Below are 21,856 nucleotides of genomic sequence, written 5' to 3'. Positions count from 1 at the left end.
ATCAGCCTTACAAATAAACAACGGATGTGTAATTCACAGTTACGAATTATATTTATGATACACATAACAATCTAATAACTGTAATTAAAATGCATTATATTATGTACATGTACACATCGTTGATATAAGGTGCTAAATACAGTTTTTAACACGTGCTCATTTTTCATATGAAATGTGAGTTGTATATTCCTTGTTAAAATGTCACTTATCAAAAATATTGTACAACATGTGACCCAAATTGTCTATTTTATTATTTTTTTTTTTTTTCCACACATTTAACCACAAAACGGACGTAAACACATTTCAATTCAATTCAGTCCAGTTCAATTCCGTTCAACTCAATTCAGTTCAGTTCAGTCCAGTTTTTTTTTTTTTTTTTTTTTTTTTTTATCCTTTGACAATGGCACCACAGGCGTGTTCCATTAAGGAATCCCTCACAAGCTTGTGCATCTATACATTTGCATGTACTATGCATATATAAGCACTTGTGACGCTTTTTGCTCTTGTTAGCTAGCTACAATTATTTAAAAAAAAGAAAAACACATATCTAAACGAATTAGAAATAGAAACGCAATCAAACTAGCTGCTTCAGATTAAATTGTCTAATTCATTAAAAATTTGAAGTAACGAAAAAATTTCCTTTTTAAAATTGAACAAAAAAAGAAACGTACATTATCTGCACAAATAATAGAAAAAAAAAAAAAAAAAAAAAAAAAATGCCCTCGTTAAAGAACAGTTCTTACATTTAGTCAGTACTTCATAGGATTTATATATATGTATGTACATATTTACAAGTTCTGAAAAAGGTATACTCCTGAGAAACAACATTATGTAGAGAAACTTTTCGCCTAAGTCTATTTCCTACGCTTTATCTTGAGATTCCTTATTTCACGTTTTTTTTTTTTTTTTTTTTTTTTTTAGATAGTGAGACAATTACTTGATGCTCATTTACTTTTCCTTTTTTCATTTTTTTTTTTTTTTTTTTGTATTACAAGTTACACACATACATATGTAAGAACATGTACATTACAATTGAGTTGTTTAATTTTGCCTTTGATTCTGTTTTCTTACATGTTTTAATTAAAAATATTATGTTTAACCCTTTTTTTTTTTTTTTTTTTTTTTACCATAGTTCTTTAGCATATATACTCAACATAGGTATTGCACACATCTATTTATGCATTTTTTAAAATTTGACTTCTTTTCAATTTTGCACATGTTCGAGTTGTATATTAAAGTACTTTAGGGTAATACTTTTTTTCACTTTTTTTTTTTTTTTTTTTTTCTTATCCTGTACTGTAATTTTTGTGTACATAAAATAGAGGAATTTTTATTTGGAATTTTTATCATTTAACAATTTTTCTTCCCTTTTTGTCTCACTTTAAGGGTGCGTGTCTAATCTTCTTAAAAATGCAGAGGTCTCCAGAGGATGTGGAAATCGACAGCTCCCAGATTGGCCATAAAGTGTGCTCAGAAAGTGAATCGAAAGTTCTTTTTGCTTTTGATAAAAATGTGAAATACTTGGACAGGTTTAAAATGAGCAGCGCTTCAACGGGAGTAGATTCACATAGATGTTCCGGAATGTTGATCCCAAATGAGGTAAACTTAAAAGAGGTTGTTAAGAACGACAAGAAGTATTTATGCAAAAATGATTTACACACGAATGACTTGCATAAAATTTCGGAAGAAAAGGACGAAATTGCATTGGAGGAGACATTGGAAAAATTGGGAGAAAATACTAACGAAATGGGTGCACATTTTAAGTACCATTTGAATATACTTGGTTTAGATATACTGAATTTGGAAGATAAAAATAGCAATGATAAATTTTCAAATTGTGAAAAGAACTCATTGAATAAGAGGTATGAAAATGAATTTCCTCTGATGAATAACACTTCATGCAAATTAAAAAATGGTGAAATACTTTTTAATGAAAATCCAAAACCATCTAATTTGGTATATGACACATGTAACACATGGGATAATGATCAAGTGCAAATGTATAATAAAATTTTGATTCCATGTAAAAGGGATGTTTGGGGGATAAATGAAAAAAATGTTTTTTCTGAATATGATAGAAATACATCAAGCCAGAATGAAGAAAAAATTTTGGAGCAGAAACGACATGAAATTTTGAGCGGAAAAAAAGATAAACTTTTGCATGCAAATAATTTGAGCAAGTGGAGTGATGAACTAACAGAAAAAGACATTCGAATAGGAAACAATACTAATACTATAAATAATGTTATAATCAATGAGGTGTTTAATTCTGATGAGTGTATCAAGTATTTAGAAAAAGTGCAATGTCCACCAAATAATTTACTAAGTTTGTTTACCTTGCCTCACATTAATACTGCAGAAGATGTAGACAAAATTCCGTTTTCAATTCCAAATGGGGAAAATTTAGAAGAAATCACAAAGATAGTTGATTCACCTTGGTCATATTATTTCTTAAGAAATGAAAATAATGCCATGGGAGAGTTAGAAACAGAACCTGATATGAATGAGTGTGCAGACAAGCATAATATAAAGGAATGGGGAATTCCAAATGTTGATTCGTATGACGCCACCACGATTCCAAAGAGGATACTCCTCCGGGATGAAATCTTAAACCAGGAGCTGAACGAAGACTATTTCTATGACTTAAAGAAGTCCCAAATTTTGCTATTCGGGAAAGATGATGAAAGAAACATTTTAAATTTGGCAGAAGTGGATGAATTAAATTGGGATGAAGCAGGTGAACCCAATCTGGCAGAAGCGGGTGAACCTAATTTGACAGAAATGGATGAATTAAATTGGGATGAAGCAGGTAAACCTAATTTGGCAGAAGTGTATGAACCCAATTTGGCAGAAGTGCATGAACCCAATTTGACAGAAGTGGACGAGTCACGTGCTGATGGGGCAGCCGAATGTTACAGGAATAGTGACAATCGGTTACCATTCACTATTAATGAATATTCAAAAGAGCATGACATAGATCTTAATGTGCAGTGGGAAGAAGCAGAAATCAAGGAAAGTAATCTGAATTTTAAAATTCTAGAAAAATCGTTTTTGAAACACAGAAAAAAACAAAATTCGTTTTTTGATTATACACCTTTCTCCCAATTTTATGCATCAGAGGAGCACATGGAATTTGTGGAAAATGATGAGGTTCCAAATGACTTCCACAAAAGGAGTTACACTGAGAATGTAACGAACTCTAAGAAGAACACGTCAATAGAAAAATTAATTGTGAGTGAAATGGATTATCCTCCACATAACAAGGTGGAAGAAATGGCAAAATGTGAAATTGACAACAGAACGAATCAATCAATGGAACAAAGTAATGATTATTTCATTGAATATCCTTATATAAATTATAAAGAAAGTGATTTTGCTTTAAATTCATTAAACATGTACAAGAGTTGCGAAGAGTTGAACGACAATAATTTTATATTTCTAACAAAAATGGAAGAAAAACATTTGTTGAATAAATCCTGTAATGAGATTTATCCATGTGTAACGCCATCCATTTCTTGTGTGAAGGAATCAGCAAATAAAGACATAACTAATTTAAATAATAACAATTTAGAGAATAAAAATGCTTACGATAAGAAACAGAAGGAAAATGAAATAACAACCACACATTTATGTAATTTCTCATATTCTATGTATGAAAAAAATGATGGTATGATAAACACATACACAGATCACAAATTAAACTTACCCAATGAACCGAACGATTATAATTACTATTATGCTAACCTTTTTTCAGATCACTTGATGGAAGATGAAAAAAACAAAGAAAAAAAAAATAGTAAAATAATAGTGCATTTAGATGATATGACAAATTCTGCAGGTAATAATGTGACCATGTCAACAAAGGGTACAATAAATAATAGAAAACTTGAACATGCTGAGGAGAGGAAGCAAAACGATTCGCAGAATAAAAATAAAAACTCATTAGCTAAATTTACATTAATCGTTAATGTTCCACCAAATACTACACGTAAAGATTTAATATCTGTTTTTAGCAAGTTTGGAAATGTAGACTTAACTATGGTTGTATGTGATAAGAAATCAAGGCATCCTAACAAAGAATGGACAGCAACATCAGGGTATGCATTTGTACGATTTTCAACAAATGTTGAAGCACAAAGAACTTTAAATGCTGCAAATTCCGGAGGAATTCGTGTTAGAGGCAGTAGGGTTCGAGCAACATGGGCAAAAAAAGATTCGTATTCAAAAAAGGGAAAAGAAATTACCATTAAAATTCCTTCTTCTATACTTCTCATAAACTTAGATGAATTTATTTGCTCAATATGTAAAATTCATTTATCGTATGAACCCATATTATTTCCATGTTGTTATGCTTCCTGTTGTTCTGATTGCTTAAGGGGTTATATCATATGTCACAGGGGTAAAGAAAATATAAAATGTCCCAGTTGTTTTTTATACCTCACTAATGGACTTATTAAAATTGATGAATATTCCACAGGCGTGATGAAATTGCTTTACAGAATTCATTCAAATGTGAAAATTAAATGTCAAAATGCACATTGTACTTGGGTTGGCCTTCAGCATCAGTACATGAGCCATTATTTTTCATGCAAATTTTGCCTCTCCTAGAATGGAAACACAGGTTCTTATAAATGGTAGAAGCAGCACCTGTGTTTGTGTGTTCGCAGTGAAACAATAACCCAGGATGTATTACGAACCAGGGTAAACACAAATGGGTCCTTCGGTCCACTACACACGAACACAACAGTTCATCTTTTTATATACAACTCAAAATAGTGCACATTAAAAGTGGAACATGTTTTTTTTTTGAAGTGAGCATTTTATTTTATTATTTTTTTTTAAGAATTTCAATATATATATATATATATATATTACAAAATATTACGCACTCGGGATATACATTTTTTAACTCAGAATTACACATTGCTTCATTGTAAAAAACGGGATTCCCATTTTCACTTTGTCACCTTCACAATGTGGCTCATTTTGCCCGATCACTTGGTCATAACAGGATGAAAAGGCAACAGCTCATAATGATAAGTAATTTCCAATTTTTAAAGCATCCTCCCCCCACCCATATATACATACATACACATACACAGTTAGGCACTCACCTGCCTTCCATTGCATATATCATCACAATTATTCCTTTTTTTTTTTTTTTTTTTTTTTTTCCCCTAGCATTAAGCATGAATATATATAATGAAATACCCCTCACCACCATTTCCAATGAACATAAGAATAATACTGTAATGTATAGCATATCCACATTTTGAATAAAATGTTATTATCGTCAGATATCCACATATCACCAATTTAACTCATTATGAAGATTACCCCTTATTGCCCCTTTCATCCCTTATTTCGTGCATTGTCCATGGCAAATAAGTTTGTACAAGGGAATTGTATGTACTTTTTTAACTTACAAAAAGCAAGTAAGGTGAGATCAAACAGGGTGTAAAATATATAACTACCGGTTCATGTTTTTATTTAACTAAAATGTTAACAGCATTTTAAACAAAAATAAAAGGAAGAAAAAAATAATAAAATATAAAAAAAAAATAAAAAAATAAAAAAAATAAAATAAATTAAAATCTTTTATAATCGTAGAAAAACTAAATATTGGTAAAGCTTAATTACAAATAATTAGTTCTTAGGGGAAAGGAATAAAATTTGATCAAATAAAGTAAATTCAAATTTGGGTATACATTTATTATATTCATCATTAAGCCTTTTTTTTTTTTTTTTTTTTTTTTTTTTTCATTCTCAAAGTAAAAAAAACGAAAAAAAACGAACTGCGATTAACGAAAGGAACAACACAAAACTTATAATTGTAAAAAATGTATAAATACATAAATTTTTTTGAGCTTTTGTGTCTTTACATTTTTTTGGGGCTTTTTCACATATCACAAGTTTGGAGGTTGGGAAAAGGGGGCATATACGTGTGTGTGCTACTGTCTTATATATGTAAAAACGTACATGTGTGAGTATAAAGTTCCAGCCTCCAAAAGGGATTTAAAAAAAAAATGCAAAATATGCCCGTGGAAAAGTATAATATATATATATATATATATATATATATATACACGTGCACACGCCCCTGTGCGAGATGGACAGACAAAGCTTGGCCCAATGAATAAATGTTAACCCCGTTTCACTGACCCAGGACAACATGTTAAGAAAATATCGTTCATCAATGAATTATGCGGACTGTTATGAAGAGGCGCGATAATGTAGTAGCTCCCCATTCGTAATTAATGCTAATCCTTCCCCTCTCCAACCCCTTTTCCTTTCCTCTCTTCTCCATTCCATTACTTTTTTTTTTTTTTTTTTTTTTCACCTGAAATGTTTATCTCAATTTTCATCTGTATTCATATCAGCCAGCAAAAAATCAATGGCTCTTTCTATATTTCCTTTGGTATTAACTAACGCCTTTATACATTTATTATCATCTGTAAAACCCATTCCTTTTAATGAATTCAACTGATCCGCATATATTGTGCAAAAATATTCATTCTCACTATGGTTGTTATTACTTCTAGTAGTTGTTAAATTTGTCCTCTCAGATGTGCCTTTCAGGGAGGGCTTGTTATCTTCGTTTTTTGATATGTTTAATTGGGATGAAGTAATTGGATTGTTATTCAAAATGTTATCAGGAGATTGAATATTTTGCAACATAGAATTTGAGAGAATATTTTCTCCTCGTTCAGTTACACTACTTGTTAACACATCAGGTGTATTTATTTTTAATAATTTTTCACCCTTCGTGTAATTCCCACTAATGGAGTGGTTATTTAAATAGCTCTCATTAAAATTATTATTATCACCATCATCGTTATTATTATGATTCGCTTTGACATCACTTACATTCAATTGATTAGCTGAAGGAATTTTATCTTGTGAATTTGGAACTGAATCTATTTTCCTTTCTACGAGGCCACTGTTTTGAGGAGTCTTATTTCCATTAGTAGTACTCCCTTTCTGTTCATTATTATGATATGCACTATTATTTTTCGAATAGCTTGTATTATTGTTTGCACTAAAGATGAAGGGTAAATTTGTGTTGGGGTTCCAATTCTTGTTGTTACGCATTTCATCTTTTAAATTTAACATTATTTGGTTTATCGAATTTGTCACTTCTGAATTCCCATTATTTTTTTGAATATCTGCATATTGATTAATCAAATTGTTCGTTGAATTTCCTCCAAAGTGTAGCTTATCGTTTTGCAGCTGATTATTCAGCATACTATTCATGGGAAGTCCGTTATTTGGGGGGCCATTAATGGAGGATACATTATTGGTAGTTTGTCCCATTTTAATCTCATTATTGGAAAGTCCATTATTTAACAATCCGTTGTTAAACAATCCGTTGTTAAATAAACCGTTGTTAAATAAACCGTTGTTAAATAAACCGTTGTTGAACAATCCATTGTTGAACAAGCCACTATTTAGTAACCCATGATACATCTGTCTGTTGTTCATCTGAGCGCTGTTCAGGAGGTCATTATTTCGAATCCGATTATTAAACAACCCGTTATTAAGCATGTTCATATTGTGCATATCTCCAATATTGCTAGCACTGCCAACATCACTGGAATTATCTATTCCACTTTGACCGTTGCTCCCACCCTTATTGCGAGTTTGAAATGCTGCTCCTTCAGACCTTGTGGTACTACCACCCAACTGGTTTGAAGGCATTTGGTAATTTTGGAGTAGATCCAAAATGTTAGTCTTAAAAAGGTTATTATTATTACCTAAACCCATACCCGCATTTTTTTTACTCGTTTTAAAAAGATCACTACTGTTATTAAAAAAATTATTGTTCATACGAAGATATTTATCTAAATCGTTGGGATTGTTTTTATTTTTTGAATTCATGTCTTTAGATGCCCATGGATTCGGAAAAGCTTCACTTGTTGGAGGGGATGATGCTTTTAAATCGTAATGCTTAACTTTATTTTTTTTGTTTTCATTTGATAATTCACTAGCTGCATACATTGGTTCCTGTATATTATGATACATTCGCCTTAGAGTGTTAAATCCTCCTGGAATGGCTTCAATATTGCTTATAGCTCGATCTGTATTCCTCATTAATTCTTTCATTAATGAAGGATTTTTAATCATTTCAAATGACTGCTTCAAGGATTGAGAATCGTTCAACATGTGATGTATTTCTGAATTTTTCTCTCTTAACTTTTGTAGTTGTTTATTTGAATCCATTATTGATTTGAGAAAATCACTATTATCAAACATAGACGAAATTAATTTGGATATATTATCATTCTGTGAAAATCTTCCAAAATCGTTATACTCCTCTCCTATTGTACTTAACTGCGAACTAGTAATTCCTGAATCTAGTGTTGCGTCATTTCCATTTTTTTTTTTGTTAATCCTTATTGCATAAAGGATATCATTAAATTTAATGTTATATTTGGACAAGACTTCTACATCTTTTAACAATCTACCCCTATATATGATTCTATATTCATCTTCATTGTTGTTTAATAATTTTTTCAAGCCTTTCTTTAATTTTTTTATTGTAATATTTTTCTCTATCTTGCATTTAAAAATGTTATTATTACAGTCATTCGTTTTTACTCTAACATATATGTAAGAATGGAAATTTTGTTTACTATTACTTTTTCCATTCGTATCTGCACCATTTTCCTCTTTACACTTTTTTAGCTCCCGGTCACAACCTTCCTCGTTGAGTCCTCCGACACTACTTGGACTCTTTACAAAACCCTTGTCTGAATTCGTCACATTGTTACCATCTTTTCCATCATCATTATTGTTATTGTTATTATTTACATTGTCAGATTTATTATTACGGTTATTGTTGATGCTACTACAGTTGGGGAAATCCAAATGAGACTTCCTATTAGCAAAGTCATTTTTTATCTTTTGAACTTGGTTATTATTACAAAAGGAACTTTTATTATAATTACTTTTAAGCAATGTCTCATCTTCATTATAATCGTCAGATGACAGATCATCGTCATCTTCTTCTGAACTATAGGAATTATTTATAACATTGTTGTATTCACTAACATCAACGCTGTCAAGGTCCATGTATGGTTCCTTTTTCTCGTTATTTTTTGATGAATCTAGCATTCTTGCTGCTTTTCTTCACTTTTAATTTTTTTTTTTTTTTTTCTTTTTTATCTTCTTATCCAAATTAACGATCTTTATGGTGCATAAATTTTTTTACTTTTTTCTCTATTTCTTCGTTTCAAAAAAGTTAAGTGATCCTCCCTAGTTATTAGAATTGGTATATTTTACCTACTTCCTCTCTGAGTGAGTTTTCTTTCTTTATTCTTTTTAGTATGCTTCGTTCGTTTTTATGGGTATCTTAACTAATCTGTTTTTTCACAGTTCGGAAATATATACATATATATATATATATATAACCATGTATTAATCACACATATAACCACGAATTTAGGTTTGCGCATCATACTATTTCAAGTATGTATAATTGTAAAATGTAATAATTTAGATATTTATAAATATGCAATTAACTGCGAATATATTGTACGTGTTTTCATGGCAAGTTTTAGAAATTACGAAAAAATAGCTAAAAAAGCATTATTCCTAAAAGAAATCTCTTAATATAGTGTTTTACCCAGCACAAAATATGCATAAACACAAGAGCTCGCAGAAGCTGCGTATAAAATATGTATATATCAAATATTTCGTAAATGTCACTGCTATACGTTTTTCACTTCTGTATGATGTCCTCGGACGGAATTGAAAACATTTTTGTGTTACATATATGCATATGTGTGGAACGCATACGCAATGTTTTTATTTACATATATACAATTCACGAGAGGGCGTTTTTTTTTTTTTTTTTTTTTTTTTTTTTATTGCTTTTAAAAAAAAAAAAAAGGCGAGTTTTGCGTACCTTATATTTTAAAAATTGTGCGTTCAATTCAATTTTATTTTGTTATTATTATTTTTTTTATGCATAAGTATACTCACATTAAAGAAACAAGAATATGTGTCGGAAATACAAATAGTAGTGAAAGAAGCCTTTGTTTATTGAATATTTTTGTGGAAATTTTTATTTTTCGGTTCACAATGGTTAATTTATAAATTCCTTCTCATGCTATATCCATTTAAAAAACTGTAATATGTATGTAAGTATGTGTTTATGAATTCTTTATTTGTTTATGCGTTGATTTATGTGTTGATTTATGTGTACACCTATGTAAGAACGTACCATGCATGCAAACACAGAAGGGATAAAAAATGTTGTGTAAAAAATAGTTATTATATGCTCACTTTAACCGAATTTGCATATTTCATAAATAAATGCATGAACAGGTAATGTTCATAAAAAACGTGTACAACGAAAACTGTGTTTTAAGCCTATATTTTGAAAACAATTCTCCTTGGGACATTATTCTGAACATCATTGTGTGCTTATGTCTTCTATACAGTTAAAAAGAAATTTCATTTTGTACATTAAAAGAAATAAAATAAAATTATGTTTTTTAAAAGATTTATCTTACGAATATGAGAAATGAGAAAGGGAAATTTTCTTATAACCAGTTTGAATTCAAATAATCGGAAGGGATGGTAACGGGAAAAAAAAAAAAAAAAAAAAAAAAAAAAAAAAAAAAAAAAAAAAAAAAAAAAAAAAAAAAAAAAAAAAAAAAAAAAAAAAAAAAAAAAAAAAAAAAAAATTAAGGAAAAAAATGAAAAGAAAGAAAAAGAAGTACAAAAATTATTATTTTTTATTTGTAACCAAGCAATTGACTGCACATAAAATATTTGCCACTTTTTTTTTGTTAGCAACTTTTTAACCTTTTTGTGGTTTTTTTTTTTTTTTTTTCTGTATCTTACATGTTCATAATTTTTTTACATTTTTTTTCGGAAAACGAGAGAAAAAAAGGAAAAAACGAAAAAACAAAAAAACAAAGACAGACAAAATTACAATCCTTTTTAATTTTGTTCTCTTGTGGCATATATGTGTATGATACTCGTACACATGCTAAAATCAAGGTATACACACATGGGTATATACATATACATACAAATTATGTGCATGTCTTTCACGATTTATCAGTTTTTGTTTATGTTAGAAAAGGGCTTGATGAATTAAAGTGACTTGATTGCAAATGGTACAGATAGATAGCATATATTATGATACGATGTTACAGTCCATTTACAATACAAACACACCATCTTTCGTGTTGCGTTGTTTTTTTTCTTTTGGTCACTTGAAATTGTTCCTCATCCCTCCCTCAATAAGTTCTCTTTGATCTTACAGCAAACATTTCCTCGCCAAACGCAATATTTTCTCTCTACCTTTTTTAAAAAGGACATAACAAAATCACTTTTTCTATTCACCGCAATTCTCCATTTGTAATATATGTTAATATACCTGTAAAACGTTAAATTTGTGTTAACACAAAATAAGAGGAAAAGTACATCCCACAAAATTAAAACTTGTGGGGGGGGGGTATTTTTTCTTACCTGCACATTTCATAACTTCCTTGTCTTGTTATCCAAAAAAATAAAGTAATGTTCAATATTCCACTTAAAAATTTTGCTTCATGCAGGATTGAAAAATGCTAATATCTAAAATTGTGCAAAAAAAGAAGAAAAAAAAAAAAAAAAAAAAAAAAAAAGCAACATTTGTTTTTAAAAAACATTTTCTACTCCTCATTTTTTAGCTCAATAAATTAGCTTTAATTTATTTTCCCTCCAAAAAAAAAAAAAAAAAAAAAACAGCGGTCTTATGCTTACTACTATATGGCATTTTATACGTTGCATCACTCGAAATTTATATATGGACACTGGAGGCAATTGTGTAAGCTTGATAGGTAAGGCATTTGACCTATCAATTTTTACAACAAGCAGAAAATGCCCATTTAAGAGATCTTTTTAAAAAATATCATTTGTTATATTGTGAGCATGTGGAGAAAAAAATAAAAAGATTCTAAAAAATGTGAAAACTTAACTTATTAAACTGTGGAAGGATAAAAGTTTTCGTTGCACGCAACTTTTTAGTGCTATATAGAGTTTGGTTTGGTTTAGTTTAGTTTAGTTTAGATTAATTTTTTTTTTTTTTTTTTTTTTTTTTTTTTTTTTTTTTCCCCTTTTTTGTTTAAAATTTTTTTTTTTTTTTTTTTTTTTTTTTTTGGAGGTTTTTTTCTCCCATGCAGTTATGTCCATACCCATGTTTTTGGTGATCATTTTTTTATTTGGGAAATTTTTTTTTGGAGAGATTTATTGGTACTGCAAAAAAGTTCCAAAATGAAACAGAGTGTGTTTAAAATGTTCTAAAACTAGACAATTTGCCAAAGTGTTAAATTGTCAAGTCGCTCTATTCGAAAATCCGCAAATTGGTAAACACCCAAGCTACCAATTTGCGAAATACAGGATAACAATGCACGGAGGGGAGGAGACACCACTCCCATGCAGAACCCATTTTCAACATATAGAAAAATGAATAAGTGGTCACTGTTCTACATCTTGCACGCCATAGTAACGGTCCTCTACAAAGGAGTAGGTGTTGCTGTTTTGAAGAAAAGCAACACCAGAGAAAGTAATTTTTTTATAACAAAGTTTTACAATAATAAACTATCCAAAGCATTTCACAAAAATGACTATCACTTTTTTCGTTTAGTGTTTATAAAGCTACTTATAAAATCGAAGTTTTTAAAAAAAAATATGAACCTAGATAATGTAGTAAGAACGTTGGAGAACATCGAATTTGGAATAAACCAAAAAAGTGATGAAGTATTTATGGCATTATATGATGAAATTAGAAACATATCACTAGATCAGTACAAAGAGATATATGCAAAAAACGAGATAGATAAAGAAATTGAAAAAGATATTGAGGAAGAAACGAAGAAGAGTGAAAAAAACAGTAAGCATAAAAAAAATGTGCTAGCTGTTGTTCCTTTTTCAGATGAACAAGTCTATAATTCTAGTGATAGTTCTAATAAAGCCCAGATACTACTAGATATATTATACGTGTCAATAGTAGCTAGCTACCAACAGTTAAACGAAGCAGAAAAAAGAAACATCTTAAGATCTTTGTATGAAAATACAATAAATCAGTGGATGAGTTTAAATTTTTTACAAAAAATAATGAAATATAAGTTATCCTTTAATAAAGACAGCATATTATTATACATATCTTTAGAAAGAAAAACGAATACCCACTTTGTAAAAGAAGAAGATATTTCTAATATACAAAACAAACTAAAACACACTTTAGAAGAGTTCATACTTACGTTATACCCAAACAATCTAGGATATCAGAACTATGCCTTTGTAGTTGACAAGTTAACAAACTTATGCATGCCGAAATTGAGAGTTATAGGATATCGTACCACAAAAGAAAACAAATTGTGGAATTTGAAAAATGTTAGTGAGCTGGAAAATCTAGAAAGAAGAGACCCTGGTAAGACGCTTAGTAACAATGGTAATAAAAAGGATGAGAATGACCCAAGTTGGTCAAGTGATGATATCCCAGAAAACTTTTTTCATGGAGATAGAAATAGGAATAAAATTATAGTACAAATTTTAATATCAAATTCGCAAGAAGGTAAAAACAGTATAAAAGACGATTCGTACGATATTCAGCTGAGCATAGAAAATATATACAATATTTTGATTGACAATTTTTTATATAATGAAAATTTCACATTATCATATGAAAAACCAGTATTTGTTATGGCAAAATATATATTTGGTTATGATAAAAATATCCAACAAAAAGACGAAGAAAAAAAATATGAAGATATATCTTTACATATATTTTTAAAAATAAAAGGAAAGGTAAAATTTACATTTAAACATGTTCAAAATTTTCTTTTTAAATATACGAAATATTTTAATTCTCTTTATTCTATACATTTCTATGGAGCATGTATAAAGCTTAAAAATACGGACATCATAAAAGTTGCTGGACAATTTGGAGAAGGTATTGATAACAACTTAATTAATAATGTTATTCTAAAAATGAAACCTGAAGAGACTGTCGCGCACATAAAATTATATTCCAAAAAAAGACAAGCAAATAATTTGGATTATGTGTCTACCAAAGAAATAAAAGAAGAGCTAAATAAATCCACCTATTTTAATGTTATATATTATTTAGTTGATACTATGAAAGAGAAACCAAAACCTATTAATTGCGCAACATGTAGGCATTTCAAATATCACTATATTATCCTTTTAATAGCAGCAATATTTCCATCGTTAATAATTTTTTCCATATTCTTTTTAATTACATACTGTAGAATAAGAAAATATAAGAACTCCAAAAATACTTGCTCACGGCGCCTTTCCCAAATATATCCCAGTTTGTTTTATGTCAAGACTGCTTCAAATGGTTATAGAAGATTAAACAAAACAAACGGAAAAGTTATACTTCTAAAGGGCACACAACCCAAGTCTGTTTTAAAAAATGGTTTTAAAAACAACACTAACGGGAGGCGTGTGCGATTAACTCCTCACAAGGTTACCATATATTCATGACGAATGACGAACTTGGCTCCGCTGGTGTGCAAGCATGTGCCGGTACATATGCATACATGCCTACAAATATATATCAGCACTTGTGCCTCTTTCGAGAGAATTTCATCACTTGTTCAACTCAGGCATAGGAATAGAATCATGACATATATACTTCCTCCCTACACCGTTTTCATCTCTCATTTTTGCGGTTGCGTAAGAGAAGCAAAAGAATGGAAAGGTATCTGTGCATGTGTATGCATACATATATGTTTCTCCCACTTGTATTTTCTTCTCCTTTATTATAACTAAATAAATGAGTAAATTTTTAAGCTGCTCCAAGATGTGGAATATATTGGAATTTTCCAATTATGCCTAACATATATTTTTTTTTATTTATTTATTTATTTATTTTTATTTTATTTTTTTTTCTTTTTCTGCCTTTACATAAGCACATGTATATATGTCAGTAAAAATAAGTAAATTTGCCTAGTTATATTTTCACCTCCCGGCCCCTATTCTACATTTTCTTAATGTTAATAATTTTTTTCTTTTTACTTGGAAGTTCTCCAAAATATATCATCGCGAAAAAGTGGCAAGTATTATTCAGCCAAATTTCCCGTGCCTTTTTTGCTTGTTCATTTGTTAGGCTATTTTTTCTCTGTTCGTTTGTTCGGCTATTTTTTGTTTTCATTTGTTAGACTATTTTCTCTATATGTTTACTAGCTTGCTTGCTCGTTTGTTTGTTTGTTTCATTTTTTTTTTGTATCACTGAACTTTTTTAAACATTTTTGTGTGCAATTTGTCACATAGGGAAACTCAATTGTGCGCTCACTAAATTTTCAAGGCTTATTTCATTTAATTCGTATACTGATGACTACAAACTTTTTTTTTTTTTTCTTTTTTTTTTCAACGCTTCATTGAAAAATTGGCAAAAGGCGTTTGTGATGTTTGCTTCGGTTAAACATATTCCAAAGGTGTGGGGACTGAGTAGGGTCATTAATGTTGAAGTGATGATTATGTAAAAATAATGCTGGTTACTCTTTTGCTCAATTACAAAAAATAAAAGGAGGCATATGATCTTTCATTTTGATCAAAAAAAAAAAAAAAAATAAAATAATAAAATAAAAAATTATCATATTTGGTCATGTTTGTATAAATGTATAAGAACATTTTCAAGTAATGTGCAGAAAGTATATATACTGACACGTGAATGTACAAATGCCAAAGGTTGAGGAAAAGGACATTTGAGAACGGAAATCGTCAAAAGGGAAGAAAAAATAAAATAAAAAAGAAGAACAGTTGACCAATTCGATACATCAAATCATTGCACCAAGGAGAGACAGTAGTCGTTCCCCGTCACTCACCCCTCCACGAATACACATATTATGTACATGCACGGATGACGAAAAATAATGAACGCTTTATGAGTAAACGAAAATTATGTTAGGCGGGAAATACTTGAACATAAAACTTTTCAGTGAAAAAAAAAATTCTTTGGAGAATAAGACAGTGGGAAATCCACGAAGCGGTGATAAAAACAGCACGCAAAATGTTGGCCATGGAAAAAGTTACAATAGAGATAAAAGAATAATACATGAAGGATGGTTAAATAAATGGACTAATATTATTGGCAGTTATAGACCTAGATATTTTGTATTAGAAAATGGTATATTAAGATATTCACTAGATAAATTTTCTCCAACGAAGGAAACATTTGGGTTGGCACATTGTAGGATACGAGTATGTCCAGATGATCCTCTGCATTTTGAAATTGACACAAGTGAGCAAGGCATACTTTATTTAAAGGCTGATTTTCCGGAAGATAAACACAAATGGTATATTTCTTTTAAAAAGGCCCAATTGAAGTATCTGCATGGAAGTCATAGCAAGAAAGGGTATATAAACATGAATAATTTTAACATGTCCACGAATTCAGAATTTTTGAAAAATATCATAAGGAGCACGAATGACTTGAATAAAAGCAAAACAATCAGTTCCTTTGCAGAAGGAAAAGGGGCGATGGAAAGTTGTGACCATGTGGATAGAAATGCAAAATGTTGCAATGATGTGAAACGAAAGGTAGAAAGTTGCAACGATAACATCCCAGAAAGGAAGGAAAAATTGGGGAATGCTTTTTCCTGCCATACATTTGATCATTCAGAGGGTGCACTAAAAACGCAAGATATGAAAAACATAAATTTGGATGAAGTGTTCATAAGATCAACGGATTTTGAAGAAAAAAGCCCAACCCTGTGTCTTATGGAAAATGTTGTATCCTTAAAAGAAATTACAAGAGAATTAATTAAAAATTCAGAATATAATGAAGCGAAATCTATTTTAAGAAAAATGAAATCAAATTCCAGTTATAAAATTAACTATAATAATATAGGTACATTGTTATATCAACTATCCAACTCTATTGATTGCATCGATGCAGTCATAGAAAAATATATCAGTTGCACCGAAATGCTATTGAAAGAAGAAAATATACAATCAAAATGTATAAACAAATCATTAAAATTGTTGGCCAAACAAAATTATTTCCTCGAAAAATCGCAAGATAAAAAAAGTTTCAGTGATTTAGGAGTTAAGGTAAAAAATAAATTTGAAAAATTTAACTTTTATGAAAATGAGCAAGAGAGTGAGGCTGAAGAAAATGAAGACATGTTTTTTGATTGCGATGATGAATCGCTTTTTTGTGATGAAAAAAACATGCATTCAAATGCTCCTTCTGTAGAGAATGTATCTCCTGAATTTACATTCAATTCTTTTGCTAACGAGGAGGGAGAAGTGGATATTCAAGACAGAGAAACAGATCGTGCGAATGACACTCTGGAAACTGAGCAAAGGAAGGAATCTAACTTAAGTGAAACTCCAATTGATGAGTATTCCCATTTGAGAAAAAAATATCATTACGAAAAAAAACCACATGATCAATCAATCGATGAAACGATACAAGATGAGGAGACACATCGATTGGATACATACGAAGAGAAGGATAATGAATTTCCCTCTGAAGAGCTACTTAATCATACAACAACAAAAAAAAATAATCATTTGATTACACACAAAGAAGAGAACTATAAACCTGGTGACAGTTGTGAAGACAAAACAAATGACAACGATTTAGAGTTAATCCAATTATGTATAGATAAAAATATAAAATCGTTGAATTTTAGCAAAATAGATATATATACAGATAAAAGAATTAAAAGAAGAACAAAATTACCAAGTCCAAGAGCAGATATAAAAATAAGTATGTGGTCTTTATTGAAAGATTGTATAGGGAAAGATCTGTCACGTATAGGCATGCCAATATACTTAAATGAACCGTCTTCATTTTTACAAAGATTGGCAGAAGATTTTCAATATATATATCTTCTAAAATATGCATCAAATGAAATTGAAAGCACAAGTAGGTTAGCATATGTAACAGCTTTTACCATATCCCCTTATGCATCCGTCATCGGTCGAACGTTTAAACCGTTTAATCCATTGTTAGGTGAAACGTTTGAATTAACTCATAGAAAATTCTTCTTCATATCAGAACAAGTTGTTCATCACCCACCCATCACTGCATATCACTGTCATAATGAATATATGAAAAATTTTGCAAGTATAACAGTTAATGTACAAATATTAGGGAAATCTGTCGAAGTTACCATTCCAGGTTCAAGCCATCTGATCCTCAGATATAAAAAAAAAAAAAATGAAAATACGCATGTTCACAGTGAACAACGTAAAGTAGACGAACCTATGCTTTATAAGAAAAATAATGTAGGAAATTTGAAGGAGGTTGTAAGAAGAGGAAGTGATATCAACTTGAATGAATGTGAAGCACTAACATGTGCCTCGACCAAAAGGAACACTCACAGCAGTTGTTCTAATAATGTACACATGGATGTTGGAAATTGTCATGCGTATAATTATGAAGTACACCATTCATTTCATTGTTCTCATGAAAGGGAACATGATGATACGTATCCAGGTGGATATATGGAGAACGTTGGGAGAGAGAAATCGGAAAAAAGGGATTCATATAAAACGGATTTACAAAAAAGGGAGGACTCAGAAAATGTACGAAAAAATAACCATTTGCTTGTAGAAGCTCGTCAATTTTCCTTAAATGGTAATAACAATAAAATTCGTGAAACAAATGACGCTTCTGTGAAAAGAAACATTTCTAGCGAAACGAATGAACATCTTAAAAAAGGTACAGTGGAGGACAAAGGAAATGGAAAAGGTTTAGGAACATGTTCCCCAAATGATGATACTAAAGACAATGGCATGGAATATGATTACGAGCATTACACTTATCAAAGAGCTAATATGGTAATTCATAACATAATTTTTGGGAAATTATGGGTGGAATTACACGGAAATATACTAATTCGAAATCATAACAATGGGGATTTTTCTATAGTTAATTATATGAGAAAAGGATGGTTTGACAAGGAAATTCACAAAGTAAGAGGAATTGTATGCGATAGATTTAAAAATGTAATTTTTTATATATATGGAAAATGGTCCCAAGAAATTAACATTGCTTATGTAAAAGATTTGAAAAGGCAAGAATATAATTCTTACTTTTTTAATGATGATGGAACCGAAAATTTAAATCATTTCAATAGGGATACATTAAATGAATTTATCAATAATGTTGATTGGCAATTTTATGAAAATCATATAGAAAAATTAAATGTAGTGTGTATGTGGAAAGCAGCAAAACGGCCAAAACATAGTGACTTATACTATGGTTTTAACAATATGACTGTAGAATTAAATGAAATAACACCTGAATATGATAAATCCAATGGAGCATCTATTGCCTGTACGGATAGTAGATTTAGACCGGATCAAAGAAGTTACGAAAATGGAAATATTGAAGTTGCTATGAATGAAAAACAAAGACTTGAAAACAAACAACGAATGAATTCAAAGAAATATACAGCCAATAACTCCTACAAACCAAAATGGTTCTACAAAAACAAGGATCCAATTTATAAGGATAAGGACATGTATTTATTTAACAATGAATACTGGATCGCAAAGGAGAATAGACTCTTTACAGATTCTCCTGATATATTTTGACTTATACTCTCTTCATGTCACAATTTACAACTCTTCCGCAGGAATGTTCATGAGGGCACATATTTAAATGTGGGAAGTGTACATAAAAAGGGATGAAAAATATCCCTACGTATAGCCATAAGTATGGTTTCAGGTTACGTCACCTCCAGACCCATTGGCTTACGCACTTATTTTATCTATTCCCTGTTGACTATGTCAAAAGACACAGTTATTTGCAAGGCACAAATGCACACACAAAAATTATGTATGACAAGTTCGTGCATGTAGCACATGTTAAGATGATATGAATTATTACAATATATATTGACAATTCACAAATGTCATGATTATTTCGTTTTTATTTAATCAACAGTCCCATCCACCCCTTATCCTCCAGTCCAATGAACACATAAACTAAGGATTAATTCTTTAAATTTAATGTGTAATTTGTGCATCCGCATTAATTTATATACATATATATATATGAGGATATTTTCCTGATATTCGTTTATGCAATAATATTCATACAGTTGATATAAAATTTTGTAGGAAATAATTTATCGCTCATTTTGGTGTACGCTTTTTTTATTTTATTGTTTTTTTATATTGTCATTGGTTGTAGCGTATATTTCTCATGATGTTGTAGAAGAAAAAAAAAAAAAAAAAAATTTTTACATATCACAGTTTTATTGTAAAATTGTGTTTACATGCATGCTTCATGCTTACACAACATGAGGGAAAAAAGAAATAAAATAAAGAAAAGTAAAGAAAAGAAAGAACAATGTTTAATCTTCGTTTGTTTTAACTTAATTCAATACTTGTAAAGAATTAAGTTTTTTTTTTTTTTTTTTTTTTTTTTTTTTTTTTGTTTATGCATTGTTAATTTGTGTACTTGTTCATTTTTGTCTATTTGCCCATTTTAGCTACCTGGAACACAAAAATTTTACTCATAAATGTTAAAAATTTTACTGAGATATTTGAAACTTTGGCATAACATTTTACATCATAAAAAAGAAATATAATAAAATGAGAACAAGAACAAGTAAAAATTGCATACAATTGCTTCTTCTAATTGTTAGGAACTCCAGTTAAAAAACATGCAGCAAATCTAACACTGGGCTTAACATATATATATTTTTAATTTAACGAAAAAATAAAATTGATAAAAAAAGAGATGGAAGAAAAATTGAATTCTGATAAGTATATATTATTCGAGGGCGAAAATGAGTAAAAAAAAAAAAAAAAAAAAAAAAGAGAGACCCTATCTACACTCACATAACTATTTTCCCCCTTTATCTCCCCCTTAGCACATTTTTTTTTTTTTTTTTTTTTTTTTTTTGCGCATCATTTGTATGTTATCCTGTCTCAGTGTGAGGATCAGTAACTTTTGTTACGAATATACAGAAAAGGCGATGAAGAAAAGGTTTTCCAATTCACACACTTACAAAAATTTAAACAGCCATAACAGGATCAGTAAATGGCCATGCAAAGATAATGTTGTATTTAACTATGAGAAATGGGTAAAAATAACAACCTTGATATGGCAATAAGTGTGCCATGCTTGAAGTATGATATGAGCAAAACACGAAGAATTCTATAAGCAGCATGATAAATGAGACACATACCTTTTTTTTTTTTTTAGTTTTCATTTATTTTTTTTTTTTTTCGTTTTTAACATCACAGGAAATAACACCAAAGTGCAGTAGGCGATATTCACAACTGGTAAACAGAGGCATGAGCTGCACATTTATGTCTCGTGGCTTACACGCAAGCACACATATATATATATACATACATATGTACACATACATGTATGTACAATTTAATACATCTCCACCACCACCACCCTTTTGCATTCAGAAAAAAGAGGAATTAAGTTTTCTCCTTTCCCTTTACTTTCTACAAAGCGACTTAGGGATGATTGGAAAGGTTGCAAATTGAGCAGAGGGGAAAAAGACGACTCTATATTGTCTCTAAAATTGTCCCAAAAAGGAGAAAAAAAAAAAAAAAAAAAAAAAAAATGACAGAATAAATAAAATGTAAATATTTGCAGTATATATATATATGTTTTTCTTTTTTTACACCTTTTTATAGCACAACTTAGAAAAATGCTTAAATAAGGAAGATCAGAAAAGACGTCACAAAACCCCCATGTTGTGGCTACATGATCATACAGCGACCTATTCGACACCTGAAAGATAAGAAAAAGAAACACAGCAAATAAAAAAGAACAAACAAACAAAAAGGTTACCTAAAAGAGGAGTGAAAGATACTGAAAAGACGTGCAACTTATAAGGAATAT

At 29.9% G+C, this 21,856-nt stretch overlaps 5 protein-coding genes across 5 annotated transcripts; 4 read left to right on the top strand and 1 right to left on the bottom strand.

The window, feature by feature from the left end:
- Window positions 1–1,410: 1,410 nt before the first annotated feature.
- Window positions 1,411–4,608, top strand: PGO_092880 (hypothetical protein, conserved; the record flags this gene model as incomplete). Its single annotated transcript, XM_028687876.1, has 1 exon — window positions 1,411–4,608. The coding sequence occupies one exon, from the start codon at window positions 1,411–1,413 to the stop codon at window positions 4,606–4,608; it is 3,198 nt and encodes a 1,065-aa protein (XP_028543677.1).
- A 1,746-nt stretch (window positions 4,609–6,354) lies between these two features.
- PGO_092870 (ubiquitin domain containing protein) lies at window positions 6,355–9,114 on the bottom strand (the record flags this gene model as incomplete). Its single annotated transcript, XM_028687875.1, has 1 exon — window positions 6,355–9,114. One exon carries the CDS (start codon window positions 9,112–9,114, stop codon window positions 6,355–6,357), a length of 2,760 nt encoding a protein of 919 aa, XP_028543676.1.
- A 3,345-nt stretch (window positions 9,115–12,459) lies between these two features.
- Window positions 12,460–14,505, top strand: PGO_092860 (hypothetical protein, conserved; the record flags this gene model as incomplete). Its single annotated transcript, XM_028687874.1, has 1 exon — window positions 12,460–14,505. One exon carries the CDS (start codon window positions 12,460–12,462, stop codon window positions 14,503–14,505), a length of 2,046 nt encoding a protein of 681 aa, XP_028543675.1.
- A 1,419-nt stretch (window positions 14,506–15,924) lies between these two features.
- On the top strand, window positions 15,925–19,575 carry PGO_092850 (oxysterol-binding protein/PH domain containing protein; the record flags this gene model as incomplete). The annotated part of the gene is made up of 1 exon (XM_028687873.1): window positions 15,925–19,575. The coding sequence occupies one exon, from the start codon at window positions 15,925–15,927 to the stop codon at window positions 19,573–19,575; it is 3,651 nt and encodes a 1,216-aa protein (XP_028543674.1).
- Window positions 19,576–20,728: 1,153 nt separating this feature from the next.
- Window positions 20,729–21,756, top strand: PGO_092840 (hypothetical protein; the record flags this gene model as incomplete). Its single annotated transcript, XM_028687872.1, has 5 exons — window positions 20,729–20,781; window positions 20,924–21,074; window positions 21,238–21,276; window positions 21,460–21,483; window positions 21,649–21,756. The coding sequence occupies 5 exons, from the start codon at window positions 20,729–20,731 to the stop codon at window positions 21,754–21,756; spliced, it is 375 nt and encodes a 124-aa protein (XP_028543673.1).
- Window positions 21,757–21,856: the final 100 nt, after the last annotated feature.

This window comes from Plasmodium gonderi, assembly GCF_002157705.1.
Source record: "Plasmodium gonderi DNA, contig: Chr09, whole genome shotgun sequence".
Taxonomy (NCBI): Eukaryota; Apicomplexa; class Aconoidasida; order Haemosporida; family Plasmodiidae; genus Plasmodium; species Plasmodium gonderi.
Note: the sequence above shows the minus strand (reverse complement) of the source record. Positions and strands in the feature narration are given on the sequence as shown.